Consider the following 2,435-nt stretch of genomic DNA (forward strand, 5'->3'; position numbering starts at 1 on the left):
GGAAAATCTGCTGCTTGTTTCTACTGAATGCTGAAAAGCTCAATTTATTTGTGTCTCTATTGGAGTAAATTAAATCCAGTGCTTCATTGGCTCAATCTAGCTTTCTGAAAAGCTAAACACCGCCAGTTCAGCCCTTTTAACCATTCTTTGCCCAAAGCACTGACACAATAGAGATACACAAATACTAAATAACATCATTTTAACTGTTATTTTAAAAAATATTTTAAAGATATTTAAAGATTTTAACTTTTACTGCTCTTTCTGGAAGAAAACTAATGAACGATTCTCTAGTAACTCAGGGGCTTTATAGCTATTCACTCTTCTGTTTGCAATGTAAATCATGGTAGAACGTGACATGGTATTTTCCTTAAGGCTAATGGATAGCACAAATCTGGTCCAAATTTGGTACACATCCTTCATATAGATAACGAATGAAAAGGCAGCCAAATCATAATTTCTGATCTTGTGCTACTTCTGCCGGGATCAGGAAAAGCAAACAGTTAACAAAATTCACATCTTAGAAGAGTAGAGTAGCATAAAACTGCAATGTTTGGCAAATGCTTCTCTGTACTGGAGACAGAGTATCTGCTGCTGTCCAACCAACAGCACATTTGTTCCACCACCAGTGTTGTCAGTATTATCTGTGTCAAATAACTTACATAAAGCTGATCATGAATGTTGGCACCGTGCTTCAACAGAGTTTCTACTACTTTTGCATGCCCGTACTGACAAGCAGCTAGAAGAGCAGTACCTCCGTCCTGTGAAAAACAAAGAATGGTATAGCCAGGTGAGAGGGCAGGTGCTGGATTGAATATCATCATAAAACCTAAGCAAATTTCCAGGCTTTTCAGAATTTGGCTCGCAGCACTTCTGTAGTGACTAGCTACTGAATCTTTCATAATTTCAGTACCAAGTCTTACCCATAAATCTTTAAACTTGGCTCTGTCACTATAAATATTTTTCTCCTGAGGTTTTTTTTAGTGAGGAACAGAGACCAAGAAAATTCTTTTTGTTCCTCGTCTTATGCTCTCCCACTAGAAGCTTTGTTCGTTTCACAACTCCAAGATCCTCCATATTTCTTCCTTTTACAACCAAATCCCCCACCCCTGCCAAAGTCTTCCACCTATTGAAGCACAGCACACCTTTCCCCTGCTTCAAAGCCTACTGATCATCCGCCCTTCTTTGGCCAGAACCTCATGTCCTATCTCTCATCTGTTGATTGTTGGCCTGAAGAAGAGTAGGGAGGATGCATCTTAAAGCATGAGCAAGTGTGCACCAGACCAAACCCATAACCATCAGTGAAAGCCCCATTACTTCTGGTGAAGAAGTGATCCTTGCAGGTAGGAGCAATCCCAGGTGGTTATAGCTGCTGCACACCACCACTAAAGGGAGACCTAGACACATGCATCAAATCCTGCTTCTAGAGCCGCTCCCTTGGGAGCTGTCTGAGAAGGGAAATAGCTCAGTGCTGCTGGCTAATGACTCCAAGCCAGCTGAAACAACTAAGATAGCAAATGTGTGTCTTGCCATCTTGTTAAATGCACCATGCCCCATTTAAAAATTACCTTTATTTCTGACGCTGATATGAAGAGGAAGTTCTTATCTTCTGCCTGGGATGGCAGCATGCCATCATGCAAGGATGACGCATGCCGCGTCTCTCTCCTTCCCTGCCTTCTCCCTGGCTCATGCCCCTCCTCCACAAGATAAGCTATCTGAAGTATTTCAGATAAATGGTTTCTAGAGCTGTTATTAATGTGGGCAAGAGATTGTGTTTTCTCTCAGACTTGCTCTCTGAAACAACTCCAAAGTTTTGTTTGAAATTTTCCACACAGACAGATATCCACAAGAGAAGTTACAGCCCAAACGGGCAAATAGATCTTTTCTTATGGGAAGTGCCAATCAAATTTATTAATCTGAGGTGTTATTTCATGCCTATAATAACCTCACCAAAACTCAAGCTCTGACATGACTGAACTAACCCACAGGAACGGTCTATAGCTACTCTCAAAAATTCATATTCACCCTTTCTCCCTACAAAACTGAAAAGCAGACAAGGCTTGAGTGTCAGCAAAGTCTCAGATGTGAAACTGTTATGTGACAATCTAAGAATTGCATATTAATTCTGGATTATTCGAGTAAATATAATGTGTAATCAGCCCAATGGAATTAAGTTACTCTATAGCTACAATGAGTCATTAGACTTTCCTGTCAAATTAAACTACCCTAATTTAATAGGAACTGCTGGAACAAAACACAAAAGCAACCACAGTGGTTCCTGGATTAAAAAACACCTTATACACACTTGAAAGACAATGGTAAAAGCTAAGAGCTTCATGAAACCTATTTCCTGTCTCCAGCTAGCTGACAGACATTCTGCTCGAGTAATGAGTTACCAGATCAAAGGGCTACAAACAGAAAACAGAGACATTTTAAAA

The 2,435-nt window shown here is 40.2% G+C and overlaps 1 protein-coding gene across 1 annotated transcript in view; it reads right to left on the bottom strand.

The window, feature by feature from the left end:
• ANKRD29 (ankyrin repeat domain 29) overlaps positions 1 to 758 on the bottom strand; it is a gene marked incomplete at its 5' end in the record, with an annotated part of 12,302 nt that extends 11,544 nt beyond the window's left edge. The window contains one exon of the mRNA XM_010077921.1: positions 660 to 758. Coding sequence (XP_010076223.1) covers positions 660 to 758 — 99 coding nt within the window. The remainder of the gene's footprint in view (positions 1 to 659) is intronic.
• Between the last annotated feature and the right edge of the window lie 1,677 nt (positions 759 to 2,435).

This window comes from Pterocles gutturalis, unplaced genomic scaffold (assembly GCF_000699245.1).
Source record: "Pterocles gutturalis isolate BGI_N339 unplaced genomic scaffold, ASM69924v1 scaffold18988, whole genome shotgun sequence".
Classification (NCBI taxonomy): Eukaryota; Metazoa; Chordata; class Aves; order Pterocliformes; family Pteroclidae; genus Pterocles; species Pterocles gutturalis.